The sequence below is a fragment of the Cherax quadricarinatus genome, chromosome 26 (assembly GCF_038502225.1).
Source record: "Cherax quadricarinatus isolate ZL_2023a chromosome 26, ASM3850222v1, whole genome shotgun sequence".
Taxonomy (NCBI): Eukaryota; Metazoa; Arthropoda; class Malacostraca; order Decapoda; family Parastacidae; genus Cherax; species Cherax quadricarinatus.
Window position 1 is genome coordinate 15,166,991 of NC_091317.1, and position 24,688 is coordinate 15,191,678.

General features: G+C 38.6%; 1 protein-coding gene across 5 annotated transcripts in view; it reads right to left on the reverse strand.

The window, feature by feature from the left end:
- The window catches only part of LOC128691641 (secernin-3), a 98,487-nt gene extending 75,001 nt beyond the window's left edge, over positions 1–23,486 (reverse strand). For 2 of the 5 annotated variants that reach the window (XM_053780477.2, XM_070088815.1), the window contains exons 1-5: positions 23,371–23,486; positions 15,229–15,396; positions 14,120–14,307; positions 10,174–10,373; positions 9,836–10,042 (exon numbers count right to left, since the gene is read on the reverse strand). In XM_053780477.2, coding sequence (XP_053636452.1) covers positions 9,836–10,042; positions 10,174–10,373; positions 14,120–14,307; positions 15,229–15,396 — 763 coding nt within the window. In that variant the 5' untranslated portion in view covers positions 23,371–23,486. Of the gene's footprint in view, positions 1–9,835; positions 10,043–10,173; positions 10,374–14,119; positions 14,308–15,228; positions 15,397–21,216; positions 21,380–23,298; positions 23,318–23,370 lie in introns of those variants that run through there. The other 3 variants (XM_070088817.1, XM_070088816.1, XM_053780479.2) reach the window with 3 other exon arrangements.
- Between the last annotated feature and the right edge of the window lie 1,202 nt (positions 23,487–24,688).

Sequence of the window (24,688 nt, forward strand, 5' to 3'; positions counted from 1 at the left end):
TCATCATCATTCAACACTTTCACCACACTCACACACTATCACTGCTTTTGCAGAGGTGCTCAGAATACAACAGTCTAGAAGCATATACGTACAGAGATACACAACATATCCCTCCAAACCGCCAATATCCCAAACCCCTCCTTTAAAGTGCAGGCATTGTACTTCCCATTTCCAGGACTCAAGTCCGACTATATGAAAATAACCGGTTTCCCTGAATCCCTTCACTAAATATTACCCTGCTCACACTCCAACAGATCGTCAGGTCCCAAGGATCATTCGTCGCCATGACGATCTGTTGGAGTGTGAGCAGGGTAATATTTAGTGAAGGGATTCAGGGAAACCGGTTATTTTCATATAGTCGGACTTGAGTCCTGGAAATGGGAAGTACAATGCCTGCACTTTAAAGGAGGGGTTTGGGATATTGGCGGTTTGGAGGGATATGTTGTGTATCTCTGTACGTATATGCTTCTAGACTGTTGTATTCTGAGCACCTCTGCAAAAGCAGTGATAGTGTGTGAGTGTGGTGAAAGTGTTGAATGATGCCACATATAAACTAAATAATGTAGATCTTAATACTACTGATTGCGAAAAGGATTTAGGAGTTCTGGTTAGCAATAATCTAAAACCAAGACAACAGTGCATTAGTGTTCGCAATAAAGCTAACAGAATTCTTGCTTCATATCTAGAAGTATAAATAATAGAAGTCCTCAGGTTGTTCTTCAACTCTTTATATCCTTGGTTAGGCCTCATTTAGACTATGCTGCTCAGTTCTGGTCACCGTATTACAGAATGGATATAAATGCTCTGGAAAACGTACAGAGGAGGATGACAAAGATGATCTCATGTATCAGAAATCTTCCATATGAGGATAGACTGAGGGCCCTGAATCTACACTCTCTCGAAAGGCGTAGAATCAGGGGGGATATGATCGAGGTGTGTAAATGGACAACAGGAATAAATAAAGAGGATGTAAATAGCGTGCTGAAAATTTCCAGCCAAGACAGGGCTCACAGCGATGGTTTCAAGTTGGAAAAATTCAGATTCAGGAAGGATATAGGAAAGCACTGGTTTGGTAACGAGTCGTGGATGAGTGGAACAAACTCCTGAGTACAGTAATTCAGGCTAAAACATTGTGTAGTTTTAAAAATAGGTTAGATAAATACATGAGTGGGTGTGGGTGGGTGTGAGTTGGACCTGTCTAGCTTGTGCTCCTGGGTCTGGTGCCGTGCTCCATCCTTGAGTGGGGATGACCAGACTGGGTGGGTCATTGGGCTAATCCGGGGAGGGGACATGGACCTGCTCCGCATGGGTCAGTAGGCCTGTTGCAGTGTTCCTTCTTTCTTATGTTCTTATCATTCAACACTTTCACCTCACTCATACATAATCACTGTTTTTGCAGAGGTGCCCAGATACAACAGTTTAGAAGCATATATAAAGATATATAATATATCCCTCCAAACTGCCAATATCCCAAACCCCTCCTTTAAAGTGCAGGCATTGTACTTCCCATTTCCAGTACTCAAGTCTGGCTATATAAAAATAACCAGTTTCCCTGAATCCCCCCACTAAATATTACCCTGCTCACACTCCAACAGCTCGTCAGGTCCCAAAAACCATTCATCTTCATTCACTCCTATCTAACATGTTCATGCACGCTTGCTAGAGTCCAAGCCCCTCACCCACAAAACCTCCTTTACCCCCTCCCTCCAACCTTTTCGAGGACAATCCCTACCCCACCTTCCTTCCCCTACAGATTTATACTCTCTCCATGTCATTCTACATTGATCCAGTCTCTCTAAATGACTAAACCACCTCAACAACCCCTCTTCAGCCCTCTGACTAATACTTTTATTAACTCCACACCTTCTCCTAATTTCCACACTCCGAATTTTCTGCAAAATACTTACACCACACATTGCCCTTAGACAGGACATCTCCACTGCCTCCAACCACCTCCTCACTGCAGCATTTACAACCCAAGCTTCACACCCATATATTCCCTTCTTTGCCTCCATAGATAATGTTTTTTGTCTCCACATATACCTCAATGCACCACTCACCTTTTTTCCTTCGTCAGTTCTATAGTTAACCTCATCCTTCATAAACCCATCCGCTGACAAGTCAACTCCCAAATATCTGAAAACATCCACTGCTTCCATACTCCCTCTCTCCAATGTGATATCCAATTTTTCATCTAAATCATTTGATACCCTCACAACCTTACTCTTATCTATGTTCACTTTCACCTTTCTACCTTTACACGCCCTCCCAAACTCGTCCACAAAAAATTTTCTTTAGAATCTCCCATAAGCACAATATCATCAGCAAAAATAAGTGTCTCAACCCCCAATTTGTATTTGATTCCCCATAATTTAATCCCACCCCTCTTCCCAACACCCTAGCATTTACTTCTTTTACAAAACCATCTATAAATATATTAAACAACCATGGTGACATTACACATCCCTGTCTAAGACCTACTTTTACCGAGTAGTAGTCTCCCTCTCTTCTACACACCCTAACCCGAGTCTCACTATCCTCATAAAAACTCTTTACAGCATTTAGTAGCTTACTACCTATTCCATATACGTACTTGCAACATTTGACACATTGCTCCCCTATCCACTATCTTATGCCTTTTCTAAACCCATAAATGCAATGAAAACTTCCCTACCTTTATCTAAATACTGTTCACATATATGCTTCAATGTAAACACTTGATCTACACATCCCCTACCCATTAAAGCCTCGTTGCTCATCCGAAATCCTACTCTCGGTCTTACCTCTGATTCTTTCAATTATAACCCTACCGTACACTTTTCCTGGTATACTCAGTAACTTATTCCCCTATAATTTTTACAATCTCTTTGTCCCTGTTCCCTTTATAAAAAGGAACTATATAAGCTCTGCCAATTCCAAGGTACCTTCCCCTCTTTCATACATTTATTAAACAAAAATTCCAACCACTCCAACACTATATATCCCCCTGTTTTTAACATTTCTGTCATGATCCCGTCAGTTCCAGCTGCTTTACCCCCAGTCATTCTATGAAATGCTTCATGCATATCCCCCACACTCACATCCTGCTCTTCTTCACTCCTAAACGATATTGTACTTCCCTGACCAGTGCATGAAATTACCGCCTCCCTTACTTTATTGACATTTAAAAGTTCCTCAAAATATTCCTGCCATCTACCCAATACCTCCAGCTCCCCATCTACTAACTCCCCTACTCTGTTTTTAACTGACAAATCCATTTGTTCTCTAGGCTTTCTTAACTTGTTTATCTCACTCCAAATTTTTTTCTTATTTTCATCAAAATTTCTTGACAGTGCCTCTCCCACTTTATCATATGCTCTCCTTTTGCACTCTCTTCACCTTTCTTTTACTCTCCATATACTCTGCTCTTCTTATAACACTTCTGCTTTGTAAAAACCTCTCATAAGCTACCTTTACTTCACCCTTTACTTCATCATTCCACCAATCACTCCTCTTTCCTCCTGCACCCACCCTCCTATAGCCACAAACTTCTGCCCCACATTCTAATACTGCATTTTTAAAACTATTCCAACCCTCTTCAACCCCCCCACTACTCATACTTGCACTAGCCCACCTTTCTGCCAATAGTTGTTTATATCTCACCCTAACTTCCTCCTTCCTTAGTTTATACACTTTCACTTCTCTTACTTGTTGCCATTTTCCTTTTGTCTCATCTACCTCTTACTCTAACTGTAGCTACAACTAAATAATGAACCGATATATCAGTTGCCCCTCTATAAACATGTACATCCTGAAGCCTACCCATCAACCTTTTATCCACCAATACATAATCTAACGAACTACTTTCATTACATGGTATATCATGCCTTGTATACTCATTCACCCTCTTTTCATAAAATATGTATTACTTATTACTAAATCTCTTTCTACACATAGCTCAATTAAAGGCTCTGTATTTTCATTTACCCCTGGAACCCCAAATTTACCTACTACTCCCTCCACAACATTTTTACCCACTTTAGCAGTGAAATCCCCAACCACCAGTACTCTCACACTTGGTTCAAAACTCCCCACACACTCACTCAGCATTTCCCAAAATCTCTCTCTCTTCTCTACACTTCTCTCTTCTCCAGTGAATCAATGCTTACTATAACCCACTTTTTACACCCAACCCTTATTTTACTCCACATAATCCTTGAATATATACATTTGTATTCCCTCTTTTCCTGCTGTAACTTATCCTTCAACATTACTGCTACTCCTTCTTTAGCTGTAACTCTATTTGAAACCCATGACCTAATCCCATTTATTTCTCCCCACTCAAACTCTCCCACCCCCTTCAGCTTCATTTCACTTAAAGCCAGGACATCCAGCTTCTTATTCATGTCCACAATCATCTCTTTCCTATCATTCGCACAACATCCATGCACATTCAAACATCCCCCTTTGACGGTTTTCTTAATTTTCTTTTCGGTAGGCTATCCAGGAAAAGGGGTTACTAGGCCACTGTTTCCGGCATTTTAGCTGACTTTTACAACACTCACGGCTTACGGAGGAAAGATTCTTATTCCACTTCCCCATGGATATAAAAGGACAAGCAATAAGAACAGGAACTATTAAGATAAAATCAAAGAAAACTCAGATGAGTGTGTATACATAAACATGTACATATATGTGTAGTGTGACCTAAGTGTAAGTAGAAATAGCAAGACATACCTGAAATCTCTCTATATCTATCTCTTGACCAGCCTATGCTACTGGTAATGTGTCAGACTAATTTATGTTTTTTTTTTTTTTAACAAGTCGGCCATCTCCCACCGAGGCAGGGTGACCCAAAAAGAAGAAAAATACCCAAAAAGAAAATACTTTCATCATCATTCAACACTTTCACCTCACTCACACATAATCACTGTTTTTGGAGAGGTGCTCTGAATACAACAGTTTAGAAGCATATACAGTGGAACCTCTACTTGCAAGTTTGATGCGTTCCATGACCTTGCTCGCAACTGGATTTGCTTGTTTGCAGAGTCAATTGTTCTCATTTAAATTAACTGAAATGCAATTAATCCATTCCGGTGGAATTCTGCACTTCAATAATTTCGCTAATATCAACTTTACGGCTTATTTATCTATCTCACTTGATCTAATATGACATATAAACAATATAAATAACATAGAAACCTGATATATACTCTAAAATGAATAAAATATGTAATTCATGTAGTGGCATGGGCGGTGTCGGTGGTGGACGACAGTTTGTCTGGAGACCGGACAAAATAATTCTTGAATAATTTCGCTAATATCATCTATACGGCTTATTTATCTATCAGAGTATACTCTAGAATGAATAAAATATGTCATTATATATGTGGCAGCGGCCGACAAGTGTTTGGAGACGGGACAAAATACTCCTTGAAAATTTCGCTATCATCAACTCTACAGCTTATTTATCTATCACAGTTCATCTAATATGACATAACAAACAATATAAATAACATAGAACCCTGATATATACTCTAGAATGAATAAAATACATCATTATATGTGTGGCAGCAAACGAGAGTTTGTCTGGAGACAAGACAAAATACTCTTTGAATATTTCGCTATCAACTCTACGGCTTATTTATCTATCACAGTTCATCTAATATGAAATAATAAGCAATATAAATAACAAAGAAACCTAATATATACTCTAGAATGAATAAAATATGTCATTATGTAACAGGTGGAGGAGGCCACAACCGCTCCCTCTTTGTTGTGGTAAACACTGCCATCTAGTGACCGCCTTTTGAAGCCGTCTATTATAATTATTATGTAGTACATTATTATTATATATGTATTATTATTATACATATTATTATTATTCTTGTATTATACATGTATTATTATACTATTATTATTATACGTATTATTATTATTATACATATTATTATTATTACAATATAAATAATTTATTATTTTTATTCACAAAAAAATATAAGATTTACTGTTATGCCTCATTGCAATAATTGTATAAATAATGTCAACCCATTCATGACTACATATTGGAATGGACAGTTTACTCTTGAACATAGTCAAGCAAACGAGCATTTCTCCCTCATCGAGCTCAATTTCAAGGTACTTTTCGTCATGAAAGTAATCAAAATCATATCTATTTCTGTAATATATCTTCCATTCTATCAAATGAGACCAAAAAACAGGAATACAACCATAAAAAACCATACGAAAATACCACTAAGGGGTGGCTAATTGCTGAGAAATGAACTCCATTATTTATGCTCCGATTTCTTTCATTTTTGGTGTACTTTAAGAAGCATCTTTCCATCATACACTGCCCAAGTTTCAATAAGATAGTCCAACAAACAAATGAGATACAAATCCCGAGATCAAGAGCGAGAGCCCCTCATTAGTGTCAAGGAACTTCCCTTGAGGTCTGCTCGCTTATGGAAATTTTGTTCGCGTATGGAAGCAAAAAATCAACCCATCGACTGCACGTAATTGCAAAAACTCGCATGTGGATGCGCTCGCAAGTAGAGGTTCCACTGTACATATAAAGATACACAACATATCCCTCCAAACTGCCAATATCGCAAACCCCTCCTTTAAAGTGCAGGCATTGTACTTTCCATTTCCAGGACACAAGTCCGGCTATATAAAAATAACCGGTTTCCCTAAATAAAGGAAATTAAAATGCTACCCTTCAACATCTGGGAACACTTATCCTCTCTCTCTCTCACAGCCCATACATTTCCTATACATACAAATAAGGAGTACATATAGACTTGCAGAAGAGGGTCAAAGGCAAGTGAAAGCAAAAGAAGACAGTGTCAGAAAGAAGTAAGTAACTGTTGAGGAAAAGGTAAGCTGGAGAGAGTGAAGGATATAATGAGGAAGTCTAGGAGATATGGGAGGAAGTTTAATAGTGCATTCCTAGAGTTTGCAATGGAAGTTTGTGGGTACAAGAGGGTAGGTGTGGGTGGGAAGAGGAATGACTGGTGAAATGATGAGGTATAAAGGTGGTAAAGGAGAAATAAACATATGAAAGATCTTGGCAGTGTAAAATGATGGAAGACAGTATTTTTATTTTTATTATTATCACACTGGCCGATTCCCACCAGGGCAGGGTGGCCCGAAAAAGAAAAACTTTCACCATCATTCACTCCATCACTGTCTTGCCAGAAGGGTGCTTTACACTACAGTTTTTAAAATGCAACATTAACACCCCTCCTTCAGAGTGCAGGCACTGTACTTCCCATCTCCAGGACTCAAGTCCAGCCTGCCTGTTTCCCTGAGCCCCTTCATAAATGTTACTTTGCTCACACTCCAACAGCACATCAAGTATTAAAAACCATTTGTCTCCATTCACTCCTATCAAACACGCTCACGCATGCCTGCTGGAAGTCCAAGCCCTTTGCACACAAAACCTCCTTTACCCCCTCCCTCCAACTTTTCCTAGGCCGACCCCTACCCCGCCTTCCTTCCACTACAGACTGATACACTCTTGAAGTCATTCTGTTTCGCTCCATTCTCTCTACATGTCCGAACCACCTCAACAACCCTTCCTCAGCCCTCTGGACAACAGTTTTGGTAATCCCGCACCTCCTCCTAACTTCCAAACTACGAATTCTCTGCATTATATTCACACCACACATTGCCCTCAGACATGACATCTCCACTGCCTCCAGCCTTCTCCTCACTGCAACATTCATCACCCATGCTTCACACCCATATAAGACAGTATATGGAGAGGAAAAGAGAGGTTAAAAAAAGCAATGAGGTGTAAAAAGAGCCAATGAGAATGGGCAAGTCCTTAATTTTTAGCAGATTTTATTCAGAATGAGAAGTTGTTTTGAATCAGTAAGATGAGGAAACCTGGAAAGAAAATGGATTTAACAGTTAAAAAAAAAAAAAGAGGAGAGATGTAATATGGGTGGTGGAAGTACCAGAGAAGATGGCAGTTGAATATTAGTGATGAAGGGAAAGGCAGTGATTTCATGCACGAGGCAAGGAGGAATTGAACCATTAAGAGTGAGGAACTGAGGTGCATGTAGGAAATGAAACGGGGTAAAGCAGCTGGAATAGATGGGATAATGAAAGATGTTAAAAATAAGTAGGGATATATTTTTGGACTGGTGTGTGTGTTTGCTCAATATATGCATGAAAGAAGCTAGCATACTAAAGAATTGGCTGAGAGCATCTACCTACCTGGTGTGTGTTCCAGAGATAAATACCTCCAAGGCCAAGTTCCAGACAAGGCATCCCAGTTGATGGGCTAATCAACCAGGCTGGTGATGCTAGCCACAAACAGTCCAATATATGCACCACAACCCAGCTAATCAGGAACTGACTTGAGGAACTTATCCATTTCTCTTGAAGACTGCCAGGGGTATGTTGGTAATTCCCCTTATGTATGAAAAAAGAGTATTGAAAAGTCTTTGTCTCTTCACACTTCAACAAGTTATCTCTTAGTGTACTCATGGCACCCCTACTTTTCACTGAGGCAATTTGCACCATCTGTCAAACCTCTTGCTTTTATAGCTTCGGAGGCCAGTTCCTCTAGGGTTTTCCTGGTATATATTAGGTATTTTTCTTGCCCGAGTTCCAAAGAGAACAGGTCGAGGGACTTTAGATGGTCCCAGTAATTTATATGCTTCCCCAAATTTATGTTATATGTACAGATATTCCACCTCTTTGATGTAGTTACCATTCATATCCTTTACTTCTGGATTTTATCACATTTCCATTACTGGATTCGTTTCACTCAAGTAAACAATACCATAGAGTAAACTATATAAAAATTAAAATTCCTCTTCTCTCTCTCTCTCTAGAAAATATTAAAAATTTCTGACAGTTCCAGCTCCGATTAAAACTATCCACTGTCTAAGATAATAAGTAAATGGCCTACCAAGTCTTGTGGGGTGTAGCATAATGTGACTTGAGGGTTTTCTACAAGGATTTAAGAAATTTTATATTTAACTGGGTGGATTTTACCGTTAAAAGATTACACTTAAACTACTATTTTACACATGTGCAAGTTGCAGCTAGTAAGGGAAAAATTTGCACTTCAGGTTTAACATAATAGCTAGTATATCTTTGTAATATTATTGGACACCATCTAGCTATACTGTGGTATGTACCACCAGCCAGAAGTGATTAGAATAAACGTAAGATAACAAGTTACCTAATATACGTAACTAAAATAAACAATACAGATGTCACAGCTAGTTTATCATAAGTAACACTTAGGGATAATAGCAAAGACTATAATACTGTAACTTACTAAGCACTAATCAAGCTGGCACACAGCCCACAATAAACTAGCAAGACAAAAGAATACCAACCCAATATACAATTATACACAATACACATGCAAATTACAATCTTGGAATAACTTTCAATTCTAAAACAAATCAGAGAACATGCTGTACGAAAAGAAAATAACATTTTTCATAAATTTTCACTTGTATTTAGGACACAGAGCTTGAAAGATTTCTAAAATGAAGAGTGGACAACAAAAACTATTTTACTGCAGTCTTTAAAAAATTGTATGAACTTAACTATGCTCAACAAAATCTACAATATTTTACCTCGTGTCAATATTGTGTAGTCTAGTTGGGCCAGTTTGCTATATGTATATAATTTTCACATTGTCATAGTTACATTATCTAAATCAAGCTATTATTTAGTCTTCCCAAGTAATGTTAATGAGATGATTCCAGTCAATTATTTCAAAAAATTTAATGGCATGATAGCAAAAATGGCAATAGCTATCAAAATGGCAAGTAACCAATATGATTACTTTCATACACTCAATGAAAAAAAAACCATTTCTAACCTCCTTCAGTAAGCTTGGCCAAGAGCTGCTCGCCACTCTCTTTCCTTCCTCCTGAAGAATCTCCACCGGATGAAAATGCCTCGGAGAAGTTAAAATCCCCATTACCATCCCACCAACCTTTCTCTTGTGCAAGTTCCTTCATGCCTTCACTCATCTTGTCTATTTTGGTACCAATACTCAAAGCATTGCTAATGTTCCTATAACCACCTGCAAGAATTAAAAAGATTTGCTAGAAGTTACAAAACCCAACCAAATTTGACAGACTATGACATATTTCAGCACAATTATTTTGGCCAAACAAGATTTTTATCCTTTCCAGTTTTAATATGAAAACTTACTTTTTATTTGTTCAGCAGCCCAATGATTGCCAGCAGTTTCTAAGATCCAAGCTTCCTGATGGTCAGCAATAAGAAAACTGTTGTGATAAACTAAGCTAGGTTCCACATCCGAGCATGGACCACCCTGACTGTACGTCTCAAGAAGTGTAGTAATGACATCCACTGCCATCTGTGCTGTACTGCTGCGCTCCAAAGCCAATCTATAATCAATGACATACAGTAATAAATTATATTTTAATATTAAATTATGAAAAAATAAAAAAAATGAGAGCACTGCAATGCTTCTTAGTTTTAACACATCAGCATTTCCCCACAAAGGCTATGGAGTCCAAATAACACACTCACCATTGCTCACTCTCTGTTCCCTTTCTAGAATAGCTGTCATCACAAGCCAATGATGACCCACCACACTCCAATGTCCTAACCTGACTTTCATAATTTTGGATCTTTTCCACATCAAAACCTGACTCTTATAATTTAGGCACTGTACTTCATAATTTAGCACTGTACTGGCACTGTACTGCACTCTGAAGGAGGGGTGTTAATGTTGCAGTTTAAAAACTGTAGTGTAAAGCACCCTTCTGGCAAGACAGTGATGGAGTGAATGATGGTGAAAGTTTTTCTTTTTCGGGCCACCCTGCCTTGGTGGGAATCGGCCAGTGTGATAATAAAAAAAAAAAAAATACTGGCTCTCCTGAACCTCTTCATAAATACTATGTAACTATGGTCATGCCCTGAAGGTGCATTAAATCCCAAAATTTAGTCACCTTCACAATCTGATCCAACACATTAGCATGTGCCTTCTAGGCATTCATACCAATACCTATCAAAATCTCCTTCCAACCTTTATTTGGATATCCTCTAAACCTAGTTTTATTTAACTTAATCTTATACACCCTCTTAATGTTTCCCCAACCTCTCTACATAAAACCATTATAAATTCCTTTAGTTACATAACTGGACACCTATGAGGTTACAGTACTATGTTAGGTGTAGAGTATTTAAGTTCTGTTTTTGCTATTTTTTAAGATTATTCTGATTTAATGGATACTTGGATGATTCCCCATTAGTTTGTTACATCAAGGGGATTTTATTGTACAGTAGAACCCCTGTATCTGTGGGGGATACATTCCAAGGCCCTACCACAGATACCAAAACTGCGGATAGTAGTGAACTATATATAAGTCCTATACATACCCATTATAAAGTTTAACTGATAAATTATGCACAATAAGTGGAGTATTATCACTTTTTCACTGATGGGAAGCATTTCATGGCTTCTTTTAGGCTATGAAGAGGTTGGATCACTACTTTTGCACTTCAGGGACATTATTAAGCAAAATTAAGAGTTATTTTAGGGCCATGGTAAACCGCAAATAACTGCAATAGAGGATACTGGAACTATGGATACAGGGGTCCTACTGTATATACATATTTTGCCTCAATGTCTCAAAGTTGCATACATGTCCAATTACCTAACTACTGTCAGCATTAACAAATATAATTACACTCCTTAATTATACCTCCCATACCATATTCTCATAATATTTACACCACACATCTCAGATGTGGAATTTCAAATACCTCCAACATCCTTGTTTCAATTTTCAAAAACCATGGCAAACACCAAATGCAAAAAAAAAAAATTAGCATAATTATACTTGATATATTCCTATTTTTACATCCATTACCAGCTTTCATTCTGTGATTCCTCAGCACTCCTAATTCCTTTCCCTTATTATATCTGTGATTTGCTCCATCTTTCACAAACCCATCTGTTGACACACTCAAATACAAAAATACAGTATAGTATACACATCCACTTCCTCCTTACTCCTTTCTTCCATTCTAACCTCTTAATCTTGCCTTTCCTATATTTCTACCACTCTCATGAAGAGATATCCAGCATTTTTAATACAAGATAAATTTCAGAAATCAATTAGTTATGCTAGAAAGTAATTCATTCTAGCATGTCCTATGGATTAAAGCTCATTCCTTTCATCTGAAATACTCTTGAATAAGAAATCTACAGTAAAATTAACTATGATTATTGCACTTAATAAAGGTAGAAAGTTGAAAGTGAACATAGAAAAGAGTAAGGTGATGAGGGTATCAAATGATTTAGATAAAGAAAAATTGGATATCAAATTGGGGAGGAGGAGTATGGAAGAAGTGAATGTTTTCAGATACTTGGGAGTTGACGTGTCGGCGGATGGATTTATGAAGGATGAGGTTAATCATAGAATTGATGAGGGAAAAAAGGTGAGTGGTGCGTTGAGGTATATGTGGAGTCAAAAAACGTTATCTATGGAGGCAAAGAAGGGAATGTATGAAAGTATACTAGTACCAACACTCTCATATGGGTGTGAAGCTTGGGTTGTGAATGCAGCAGCGAGGAGGCGGTTGGAGGCAGTGGAGATGTCCTGTCTAAGGGCAATGTGTGGTGTAAATATTATGCAGAATATTCGGAGAGTGGAAATTAGGAGAAGGTGTGGAGTTAATAAAAGTATTAGTCAGAGGGCTGAAGAGGGGTTGTTGAGGTGGTTTGGTCATTTAGAGAGAATAGATCAAAGTAGAATGACATGGAGAGCATTTAAATCTGTAGGAGAAGGAAGGCGGGGTAGGGGTCGTCCTCGAAAAGGTTGGAAGGAAGGGGTAAGGGAGGTTTTGTGGGCGAGGGGCTTGGACTTCCAGCAGGCGTGCATGAGCGTGTTCGATAGGAGTGAATGGAGACAAATGGTATTTGGGACCTGACGATCTGTTGGAGTGTGAGCAGGGTAATATTTAGTGTAGGGATTCAGGGAAACTGATTATTTTTATAAAGCCGGACTTGAGTCCTGGAAATGGGAAGTAGAGTGCCTGCACTTTAAAGGAGGGGTTTGGGATATTAGCAGTTTGGAGGGATATGTTGTGTATCTTTATACATATATGCTTCTAAACTGTTGTGTTCTGAGCACCTCTGCAAAAACAGTGATTATGTGTGAGTGAGGTGAAAGTGTTGAATGATGATGAAAGTATTTTCTTTTTTGGGTCACCATGCCTCGGTGGGAGACGGCCGACTTGTTGAAAAAAAAATAAAAAAAAAATACATGTTATCACGTTGACCTTAATTTGCAATTAGGTCCTACTGGTAACCCTACACACAGATTATAATGCTGATTATAGGCTTTGATTTTTTATAAATTAATAATATTCTTGCATTAAGGTATTTAACTGGTGCATTTCCTCCCCCCCTCCCCACATTCAAATTTACCCCAAAACTACTTTGAAAAATATATCACAGTAGATCATTCAAACAGTAATGGCCATGCACTTCTGAAAAGTCACTGACTGAAAAAGTGATGGTGAACACACTTTCCATCTTTGAGTCTCCGCTACCATAATAAGAAATAGAGTTGTCATGTTAAAAATATATATTCAAAAACAAAAACACACCACAGTTATGTCTAAAACACTTTGCACACACCTTGTCTCATACAATTACCAAAGTCTTGTAGATATCTATAAATAATCCCACAGTTCTAAACATTAGGAATATTTACTCTATGGAACCTCTTGAAAGGGTAATGGGGAACCTAGAATCACAAAATGGTTTAATTAGAATGAGTAAAAATTTACTGCATAGTTGTAAGAAGATATAAAAAAAAAGATACAATCAGAAACAATAATACAGAACCTGTATTTATAAATCTATACAAAACTTCATACCCAAGATAAAACTGATCACATAGGGAAACAGTATTAAAAGGTATGCTGCACATAAACAGCCTCATCATAAAGTTACAATAATATTTGAATATTTGACAGTTAAATTATCCAAAAGAATATCCAAAAAAGCTAGAAACCATACCAATAAACCTCTCCTCTGTGTTATATCCTGTGCTCAACTGTATTCCATGGAATACTACCTAAAGATGACCAACCAACGAATTGCTATTGACCTTACCTCACTAAGTCCATTCCCAGAAGTCGCTCTATGCTATCATCATCACTCTGAAGGTTGGTCCATACAGCCTCATTCCCAACACAGACACCATGTTCATTAGCACCCATCTCTGCTCCCCACATCCATGACGGCTTACTAAGTATCACTGCATGAGTATGTCCTACCTGATCTATTTCTATATATGTGCACTGCAAAGAGAAAAATTACTATTACTAAATGTACTCTCACTTCTGACATGCTACTCTATTATCAGTATTATCCTTCCCATGCAGAGAGAGATTAATGAAGAACAGTAACCTCTTCCACACCACTACCACATTAATATTTTGTGAGCTAAAGAAGCCAATTCATCACTTCACATAACATATGCACTCATCCCGTATGTATAGAACATGTATACAAGACTCATGAAATCATAATGACATGATTGCAAACAAACCATACCACAGGTGGGGATAGAACCCACAATCAGAGAGTAGTCTCAAAACTCCAGACCGTCGCATTAGTGGCTAGCTGGTCCAGTGACTAACACGACGGTCTGGAGTTTTGAGACTCTCTGATCGCGGGTTCTATCCCCGCCCATGTTATGGTTTGACATGTATACAACTATTAAAGCACAGAAAAGATTTAGCTTACGTAACTCGTCTCTAAAACTATTTTAAAACCATTACAGTTTTTGGCCAACTGAACCCATTTGTAATAATCTATCATTTAATTTTTTCATAAATGTATTATTGTAAGTGCTTTTGTAAGTGTATTTTTGGAGGTCTGAAACGGACTAATCCAATTTACATTATTCCTCATGGGAGCAAATTTGTTCAGTAACGGCACTCGAACAGCCTTCTGGAACTATACTTGGAATGAGCTGTTGTATCAATTGGATGTATTAGGGCCACCAGAAGTGTGCACATACTGAAGCTACATAGATTAGACAACTATAAAGTCGTAAAATACTATTAGTTCCACTAACATATGCAGAAAACTGCATTTTATGCATTACCATTTCAAAAAAAAAAAAAAAAACTAAAAAGGATTATGTGAACATTCTGTACTGCAAAACCTGGTACCACATTCTTTCTTAAACAAATAAACCTTTAAAATAAACTTGCCTGAAGCTTTGAGCCTTCTTCATGTTCCAGTGGTGGCTGGTAGATAACCTCCTGTACCTCTTCACTAGGTCTATCAGAATTCTTTCCAAAAACAACATGACCACCTTTGGTGAGGTCAGTCAGGACTACAAAAGTATCACAGGATTTTGGGGAAGGGCAAGGAGACATCTGCAAAATAATAAAATCCCATAGGAGTACTATGAGTAATTGCCCTAAAACACATTACAGTATTGAAATAGTAAAGCCTCTCCTCACTTAGCAACGTATTCGTATACCGACACCTCAGACTTACGACAGGCTCTCTGACCAGTATTCATAACTAAATAATGTATATTAGAGCTGATTTCCTCTATTCTCTTTATTTCAATATACAGTACACTACTGTATAAACATTTAAAAATATACCAGAAATGTTATAAAAGGTGCAAAGGTGACATTAAAACAATATCTAAGATGGTTGACACAAACTCATTACCATTATAGTATGCTCCTCACTTAGCGACGAATTCGTTTAATGACGTGGTCTCAGGAACGGAACCCCATCATTAAGTGAGGAGAGGCTGTATACAAAATTTATTCCACATATAAATTTTAAACAAAGCTCTTGAAAAAAAATGCATTTAGGAAAATACTAATTAAATTAATTCTCAGGTATTAGAAACAGTTATATACAGGCATAAGTTGGGGTACACATTATATACATACTACAGTGGAACCTCAAATTTCAAACGTATCGCTTATCGAACTCTTCGAAAATTGACCGCTTTTTTCGAACCAACTTTGTCCCTATTATCGAACTAGCCCCTATTTTCGAACCTCCGGGTACCGGACCTGTCCACCTTCTTCAAAGATTAAGGAGATTTGCACCAAGTGGAATGATGTCCAAATGTTTGTGGAGAATTACCACCCTGAGCAAACTGAAACAAGCCATCTTTGTAACAAGTTCAGTGACAAAACCATGTCCCATTTTAGGGAAATCTTAAAGAGGCACCAGAAACAGAGGACTGTAGACAGTTATTTTGTGAGACAGGGGTCCAGTGACACTCAAGCTGGTCCTAGTGGCCTTGAAAGACAGAGAAGGGAAGTAACCCCAGAGAGGGCTTTGATACCTAAAGTCCTTATGTAGGGGGGTTCCCCTTCCAAACACTAACCCCAACTCCCCCTCTCCTTCTCCCTATCTTCCAGATGCCATCACCAATCTTCAATAAAGGTAAGTAAAAATGTTACTTTATATGTTCATTTAAATTTATTAATACATAATTGTACACTATATTTGTTGTGTGTATGTAAAACTACAATTCATCTCGATAAAATGTATTTTTTTGTGTGTGAATATTTTTGGGTTTCTGGAACGGATTAATTGTATTTCCATTATTTATGGGAAATATTGCTTCACTTTTCAAACTTTTCAAATTTAGAACTAGCTACTGGAACGGATTAAGTTCGAAATTTGAGGTTCCACTGTATATGCTATGTTGTCTTGGTAGGAATCCCAGTTTACATTTTTTAGTCCACTGTCAGCATTTGGATAGGGTCCTACCCACAATAAATATAAGGTATTCACCTGATTACATGGGTACCATATTGCTCTTCTTTTCATATATACGCCTACCATCTAACTTAGCAAAGCCTTCTCTGGGATTACTTCCCTTCTTTGTCTTTTAATGCCACTAGGACCAGCCTGAGTGTCACTGGACCCCTGTCTCACAAAATAACTGTCCAGAGTGCTCTGTTTCTGGCATCTCTAAGATTTCCCTGAAGTGGGACAGGGTTTTGTCACTAAACATGCTGCAGATATGGCTTGTTTCAGCTTTGCCAGGGTGGTGTTTCTCTACAAAAGCTTGCACCCTAGCCCACACTGCACACACCTCTTTAATCTCTGAAGAAGGCACCTCCTTCACTCCCTCTTCCTCCTCCTCTGAAGCAAGTTCCTCAGCTGCAATCTGTTGCTGTTCAAGTTGAAGCTCCTGCAGCTCTTCAATGGTTAGTTCTTCCCTGTGGTCCTCCACCAACTCTTCCACATCCTCGCCACTCACCTCCAACCCCAGGGACTTCCCCAGTACCACAATAGAGTCCACAGGGTCGGCAGGGTCAGGGTCAGCCTGAAACCCTTCAAAATCCCTCTCTTGGACACTACACTTCTTAAATCTATCAAACCATCCTTTGCTGGGCATAGATTCACAAACTGTAGCACTTGTTCCAGGCATTTTCTTTGCAAGATCCTCATGCAACTGCCTTGCCTTCTCACAAATAATAGACTCCACAACACTGTCTCCCACTAATTCTTTTTCTTTAATCCACATTAATAATAACTTTTCCATCTCTTCCATTATTGGTGGCCTTTGTTTAGGTAGAAAAGTTACTCCTTTTGCAACATTAGTGTCTTTGATTTGTTCTTTCTTTGCCAGGATGGATGTAATTGTTGATTTATTCTTGCTGTACATCCTGGCAAGTTCCACCACCTTCAAACTTTTCTATCACTTCATGCTTAAATTCCATGGTGTTTCTCATTCTCTTTACCATAGGAACTTTCTTTGGAGCCATGGTTACTTATTTCACAGTTGCACTGCAAAAAAAAACACTAAAAACAATGGAAAACAAGTGAAATGTTTGGATGTACGAGCAGAAGCTTCCTCAGCCACCAAGAGACAAAGCTGGCGGATGGACATGTGCCAAACAGCCGATCACCGAATTAACGGCCGATAACCGGGTGCCGAAAAACTGGGCGATAACCGAGTTGGCCGAAAACAGAACCGGCCGATAACCAGGGGTCCACTGTATTTTATTTTATCGTCTTATTTTGGTATTTCATTTTTTACTTTACTTTTTATGCTGTTAGTACTGTATTTTATACTGTAAGGTTCAAGATAAACACTGTGTACAACACAAACAGTTGTTTATTTCCCAGAAATTTGGCATACAAAACATGGTCGTAAGTTGAGTGGTCGTATGTCGAGCAAGTCGTAAGTCGGATTGTAGATGTATATGATTGAGTTGGGATAATTACTATGTATACTATGTAACTGCTATGTATGACAATCTATGTACAGGTCTCCCTCAACATTCACGTTTTCCACTTTCACGGACTTTGAACATTAGCGAATTCCCAGCTGCCCAATCATACTTAAAATATCTCATTACATATCTTAGGAATTGTGGGGGTGGCAGTTTGTTTGGAGATAGGACAAGATAGTCCTTCAATATGACACTAATATCAACTCTATGGCTATCACTGACACAATAAACACTATTAAGAACATAAAAACATGACATATACTCTAGAATGAATAAGGTATGTATACGTCATTAAGTATGTCACGAGTGTTGCTGTGTTGTTGTTATTGTTGGGTGTATAAGGGCCAATGGTGGTGGAGGCGGCATCAGAGGCAGTAGAGACTAGAGATGGCGGTGTTGTCAGTCGCCCTGTATAACTCCAACAACATTAGAGGAGTTAGGTCCGTGCAGTCCTTTTTCTATTGATTAATCGCTTAACTTACTTTCTACACTGTTAATGCTACACTTATCGCTGGCTGGTGCTATAGCCTTTATTGACTTATGCTACTTTAGTATTGTACATATCGTAGAATCACTGAAGGAGGCACATTCTCCCCTCTCTCTTCCTCCTCCACTTTAGTACTCTGCTATGAGTTCTTTCTTGAATTCTATAGTTTTTCTCACCTTCTTTACCAAAGGGCTGGTACTAGTACAATATTTTACAATGTTTTCATGTGTTTTATGATTGTTCATGGTTTAGTAGGTTAAGGAAGCAGCACTGTATTATATTTTCCTACAATATATTGGGGCACCAAACATTCGCGATTTTTCAACAATCTTGATCCCCTAACCCTCACGACTGTGAAGGAGACCTGTAACTGTATTTGTGCAAACCTAAATAAACTTACTTACTGTAGAAATAAGCTAGGTTGGCTTTCCTATAGTCATTTAGCTAATAGTATTATCATCTGAATATCCCTTATCTATATGGAAAACTGAATACAGTGGAACCTTAGTTTTTGTTTGCTCTGGTTTTTGTCGAATTCGGTTTTTGATGACTTTTTTCGTTAAAATTTTGTCCCAGTTTTCGTTCATCACCTCGGTTTTCATCGGTCCGCCGTACCGAACGTGTCCGCCTTCCTGCACCCACGCAGAGCATCCAACGCGTTCTGAGTCAGTCTGGCTTCGTTTCTCATCGATTGAGCATAACCCTGCACGTTCATCCAAAACATTTCGTAATAATCCATTGTTTTTTGTGCTTGTTTATCGAGTGTGACTGCTAAATAAGCCACCATGGGGCCAAAGAAAGTTCCGAGTGCCAGCCCTTTGATAAAGAAGGCGAGAAACATGATAGAAGTCAAAAAAAAAACTTGTAGCAAAGTACGAAAGTGGTGTACGTGTGATCGATCTTGCCAGGATGTACGGGAAGTCCTCATCAGCGACCAGTGCCTTCTTCTGTGATTAATCAATCAATCAATCAAGTTTATTCTCTATAAAAATTACAATGCAGGGCTTACGTATTACAGGACATTGTGTGGTTTACATATTATAAAATACTAATTACAAAGAGGGCCACTATCACACCTAGCATGACTAGGCATTTTGGGCAGACTAAGATTAATTCAAACTCTATATTGGTACAGATTATGGAACATGTTGACATTAAGGCTAGGTAACTGCATTACAGTTCATAAATTAGCAATGTGAATGGTTTTGTCTTGGTATGATACATAGTTTCTATTGAAGCTCCTATACTGGAGTATCTCAGGCAAACTTACGACTAGTTTACGATTTACGAACTAGGTAATGATTTTATTACGTATTTCTATGTTTATAGTCAATTGGGTGAGTGTAAGTGTGAATTGTGGGGAATCACAGATATCGAGAGTAGATCTAGGTTTTTTTTTTTTGTGTGTGTGTATGATACAAGATAATAGGTGGTTTTCATGTAGTTAGCTGATGGTGAGCTATGTCAGGGAGATGAGATGTTTTCTAATGGTAGTTTTGAAAGTGACAATTGTGTCTGCAGTTCTAGAGTTTTCAAGTAGGGTGTTCCAGATTTTAGGTCCTTTTTATGTACATTGAATTTTTGTATAGGTTTAGCCGGACACATGTGCAGAGTGGAGCGAGTTGCAAAGTTTTGCGGAGCAATATCACCCTAACAAAGCTGTTGCAAGCCATGTTTGCAACATGTTCAATGACAATGCCTTGTTCCATTTTAGGCAAATCTTAGACACCAGAAACAGACCTCTCTAGACAGACTTTTTGTGCGACAGGGGTCCAGTGCCAGTAAAAGACAAAGAAAAGAAGTAACCCCTGATAGGAACTTGATACCTGAAGTCCTCCTCCCTCTCCCCTCCTCACATCTTCCATATGCCAATAAGAGTCTTCAATAAACATAAAGTGATATTAAATGCTCATTTATCCATTTCATTAGTCCTTTATATTTATTTCAGTTTTCTGTATGTAAAACTATAAAATGTATTTTTAGTTAATACTTTTGGGTATCTGGAACGGATTAATTGGATTTACATTATTTCTTATGAGAAATATTGCTTCAGTTTTCGTCTAGACTTTCTGAAACGAATTAATGACAAAAACTGGGGTTCCACTGTAACTGGATAAAAATCACCTTTCCATATTTTGGTGTTTAAATCAAGGGCTTTTTTAAATGTGCAGGGCTATGTTGGTACATGCAAGGGTGGGTGGGCGAGTGGGTGGATGGATGGACAGACAGGGTGGATGGACGGGATGGATGGACAGACAGACAGAATGGATGGAGAAATAAACAGGATGGATGGATAGATAGGACAGATGGCTTGTCTACATGTCTCTTGACTACGAGCTACTATACTCTCGTCAGAGTAGTATATTAAATATACAGTACCCAAATGCTCAGATAGTGAAATACCTAATCTTTAGGGGATCTTTAATGCTCTCCATACAAATTAAACAATTGTAGACAAGTAAAACATATGTACAACAGTTGGGTACCTTATTTGTCGAAATGTTTCACCTACACAGTAGATTTCTTCGGCCGATTACAGAGATAGCAGGAGTTGAACTTTTCTCCAGGCTGAGAACTGACCACAATATAACTACTTCAAGGTTGATAGATTGCTCACATCATCTTTAAATCTCCACTGCTTTTGCTGTCTCCTCTGTATTTGACTGAAGAAGCCTATTGTGAAGGGGAAATATTTCAACAATAAAGATAACCCAACTGTTGCACGTTACTTATCAACTACGCATTGTACTTTCCTCACACAGAACCCAGCAGGGAAAAATTATCATTATAATCGTGGGGGAGCGCTAAACCCGTAGGATTATACAGCGCATGTGGGGGGCATGGGAGGCATACAGGTTCAATTCAGGGAACGAGAGCACAGATCCAATTCCCTAGATCAAGAGCCCCTCACCAGCATCAAGGAACCTCCTCTGAGAGGAATAGGGAAGAAACCTCCTGCTGCTTTTATCCAAAGGCTGCAGCTATCCTGAGAACCAATAGTTCCAGGTTTTTTCCTCTTTTTTTTTATTCCTTTACTTTTTTTTCATACAGTAGATCATCTAGGACATGTCTTGTTCTAACTCTACTGCAGTTTTTAAGTCTCAGAACAGGTGATGCAAGCTTTTATACTATTACATTTCCCTTCATTTTGCATTTTTTTTTTTTCAAAATTATAATTCCTGGGTTTCAAGTATTATCCCTTCTTCACTGGCAGGGAGTGAATCAGCCTCCTCCAAACACCACATGAGAGCCTTCTGCTAAAGTTCTGACAAGAACTTCATCATGTACAGCAAAATGAAACCACCTACAAAACTGCCACTATACCTGGAAGAGGTTCAGGGGTCAACACCCCCATAGCCCAGTCCATGACCAGGCCTCATGGTGGATCAGAGCCCAATCAACCAGGTTGTTACTGCTGGCCACACACAAACCAACGTACAAGCTACAGTCAGGCTGGACAGGTACTGACTTTAGATGCTTGTCCAATGCCTTCTTGAAGACAGTCAGGGGTCTATTGGTAATCCCCCTTATGTATGATGAGAGGCAGCCAAACAGTCTTGGGCCCCTGATGCTTACTGTGTTCTCTCTTACCATACTTATGGCACCCCTGGTAATGCCATATTTGTACAACAAGGGTTACACCACCTGCGGCTTGCCATGCCCATCGCAGTGCCAGTGGCATATGGATTGCAGGACTGCGATCCCCTGTGCTCCAGCTACTGGGCCAGAATCACCAAGCCCCAGCCATTAGGCTGGTACCCTCGGTTCTTCATTATTGGCATTCCTTTGGGTCATTTGCCTAAGAGCCATGTCAGGATGCCATTCCTACAGAGTACCATGAAAGTACAAGGTCGCTAAGACCCGCGTCAGGCAACACTTATTTCCTGACGAACCTTACCTAGTAATATTATATATTCTTGGAAAGTTAACACTCAAACAAAAGAATTTAACAAAAGATCTCAAAAGGAATACGAATACTATACTTAAAGTGTTAAAGCGTTATGAAAACTCATCCTGATTAACGTTCCATACAACAAAATACATAAATCTGACCAAATTACTGTTAAAACAGCGAGTTTCACTCAGCTGGGCCCCTCCCTGACACACCACAGCTCATCATCTTTAAACTGCTGCTCAATGCGGATATTAACGATACCAAAAATCACAATCTCATGTATAGTGTCATACAAACTTTATATATTAATTTGCCTCGAGGAGTCCTTTAGCAGCAATAAAATAGGAAAATTAGCGGCTGAAGCAGCACCTTTACTGCAGCTGTCAAACAATGTTATGCTCCTGCCGGGGCCCCTTGCGGTGTCCTCTCTAAATACATTAATACAAAATATTTAAGACAAAACTGCAATCCCTGATCTCCGACTATCGTGAAAACCGTATTCTAACAGCACCAGCTTGTGTAATACCAAGAGAAAGTAGACAAAATACAGACAATATCCGGGGTAATCCGTAACCACAACAGGAAGCATAACACACGGATCTCCCCTTTCATGCACCTCACAAGGACTCCATATTTCAGCACCTAAATTCATCCACCGCTAATCTCCCAATACCTCTCCAAAGGTTACTGTACACAAAGTTACTTCTTTCACACTCTCCAGCCGCAGAAATACACTGACGCATACCTTAATAAACTTAAAAAAACAGATGTTAGAGAGTCAACTCCAGCAGCGGCAGCCACCCAGCAGACGACGTCCAACCTGCGCAAAATCAGCTTTACTCTCTATTATTTTCTCTTATGCATTACCTGTTTTATTTTATTTCCAATAAATAAAATAATTTTTAGATATTAGAGCACAAAATCGTAGTATCTGAGTTCATGGGATCCTTCTAGGTTTAATCTTGACGATTTATAACTAATATATGCCTTTAACAATGTGCTTAACGCAACCATTGAACAAAATTAAAAAATAAAAAATAATAGCACGTTAACGGTAGCATGTTAAAAAACTGCATCTAGCCTAAATGAAGCTTATATTGCTGAGTAAAATGAAAATGGATAATAAAAGATAAAATTTCAATTCTTTCAGGTAATGTAGACAGAGCTTTTAATTATTTTTACCCAGGATATTTTAATTAAAAGAATAATCCAGCGAAAGGTATTATATATATATTTACGTAATTTCATTATATAGAGTCAGTGTATTGATGTCATGGGCTCATTTTATGGTCACGTGACTTGATTGGCAACTCAGCCTTACGTGTAGAAAGACAAGCAACTTACTAAAGAAATATATTGACGCATTATTATTATGCCAGATTTCTTTTTTAAAAAGTCAAAAGGCAAGTAAGTTCATTCAGGTATATACAGTTATATAGATTATCACACATAGCAGCATGTGTAGAGAACCTAGGATAACCCAAAAAGGTCAAAGTGACTTATTTCCATTGGGGTCTTTTTTATTTTCAGTGGTGTCATACTAAAAGTGAAAGCAAAACAAAGAGCCAGCTTCATCGGGAGAGCAGTCGGTGTCAGGCCATAACAGCATCTGGAGGACAGCTTGAACAAGACTCAGGATCATCATCAAGGACCCCAATGAATATAAGTCACTGACTTTTTTGGGTTATCCTAGGTAATTTACGCTATGTATGATAATTGCATTTATGTATACCTGTGCTTAAATAAACTTACATGTGTACACTATGGCTGATATCTCTCTCTAGTAATGCAATAATGCCCAGTGGGATCTGACAAAGACCCACTGTGACCTCTGTAATTCTGAGTACAGGATGATCAAAGGTACACAGCAAAGTAACCGCTTCCGAGGCCTACTGTGTCGGTGGCAGATGTGGAGCCAAACTCGATCAGGCCCACGGCAGTCCACGAAATTCCTTTGTGTACAGCTCCGTCCTTCCGTGTCCATGGATGGTGTGTAGCTCCCGGGTCCTCTCCAGAAGAGCCGTGATTAGCTATGGAAACTGCTCTCTAGTTTGTACTCGGCG